We start from the raw sequence: 1,405 nt of genomic DNA on the forward strand, positions 1-1,405 counted from the left end.
TTTTTTATTTTTGCAAAGGTCCCTTTAGGGGCTCTGTAGTTTTAGTACTTCAAGATAAACTAAATGAAAATGAGTAATGTTGCCTTGAAAATTAGATGGAGTAAAATAAATTAAAGTTTTTTATATTTTATTTCAGTTAACATTTTATTTCAAGTAATGATTTTTCTTATTTAGTTTTAGTTAACTATAATAACCCTGTCATAAACTTAAACTATAACTTCAATTATAAATTTCACAAGCATTCAGTACACAAAAATTGCTTTATTTAGGTACAGAAAATGCTGAAAGGAATGATTCTCAGAATAAAGAATTAAAGGGATAGTTCACCGAATAATTCAATGAAAATGACTGACTCTCATGTCATTTCAAATCTGCGCTGTAAAAAATATATTTTTAAAGTTGTAAATCAAAGATTATTCAAGTATGTTTTAAAACTTTCCTCTTCAATCAGGTTTAACAGGCTCACACAAAATTAATTTGGCTTTAATGTCTTGACTCTATTTTTTAATTTTCACAGGAAGTACAAATGGAACAGAGAAAATGGTTTTGAGCAAGACCCAAAATACATGGACTGATGCTCAGAAGTACTGCAGACGTCATTATACAGACCTGGCTACCATTAGGAGTCAAGAAGACAATGACCAGATTACCAAGCTGCTAAATGTCTGGATGGTTCCAGTCTGGATCGGATTGTACAGAGACACTTGGAAGTGGTCAGATCAGACCAATATCACTTCCTCAACCAAACTCACTACTCAGACATTTACTAAGTGGAATGAAGACTGTGTTGGTGCAGATAATTATTATCGTGTATTTGATGACAGATATTGCACAAATATGTATTACTTCTACTGCAACACTGGTAGGTCTGACCTGAACTCTTGTGTACATCATTTGTTGACAAAAACTGAATAGGAAAATGTGACTTTGATAATTTATCATCTATATCAGTGTTTCAGAAACTACAGTTTGCACAGGATTGTTGAGGTGTTGTAGGGCCCTATGAAATCAGTTAGATTTTTTTTTTTCAAAAATTCCATTATATTTTATTCCAATTTTACTTTATTTTATTCTATCTCCATTCAAATTTTTCCAAATTACATTTTAATGGTTAAATAAAATTTTGGTAATCAAAAAGCATGTCTAATTAACTAAAAAAAAAAGAAATGTATATAATTTAACAACAACAACAAAAATGTTTAGCAAAAATCACATGCCTCAAATTAAAATCTCAGGGGCAGATATAAGCAAATGTTTCTGATTTTTGGGTTTGGCAAAGGGGTTTGGCTGACAAAAAGTTTGGGAATCCCTGAATTACATGCTCATAAAGAAAGATATAGTAAAACTACGTAAAATACACAAAATGTGCTTTCCCCACAGTCAAGAGGAAGAGGCAGGTGATCCG

General features: G+C 31.2%; 1 protein-coding gene across 1 annotated transcript; it reads left to right on the forward strand.

The window, feature by feature from the left end:
• Positions 1 to 517: 517 nt before the first annotated feature.
• LOC107682962 (C-type lectin BML-1-like) lies at positions 518 to 862 on the forward strand (the record flags this gene model as incomplete). The annotated part of the gene is made up of 1 exon (XM_016479066.1): positions 518 to 862. A coding segment is annotated over one exon (345 nt), but the record flags the coding sequence as incomplete, so codon positions are not given.
• Positions 863 to 1,405: the final 543 nt, after the last annotated feature.

The sequence above is a fragment of the Sinocyclocheilus anshuiensis genome, unplaced genomic scaffold (genome assembly GCF_001515605.1).
Source record: "Sinocyclocheilus anshuiensis isolate Anshui unplaced genomic scaffold, SAMN03320099.WGS_v1.1 C32755999, whole genome shotgun sequence".
Classification (NCBI taxonomy): domain Eukaryota; kingdom Metazoa; phylum Chordata; class Actinopteri; order Cypriniformes; family Cyprinidae; genus Sinocyclocheilus; species Sinocyclocheilus anshuiensis.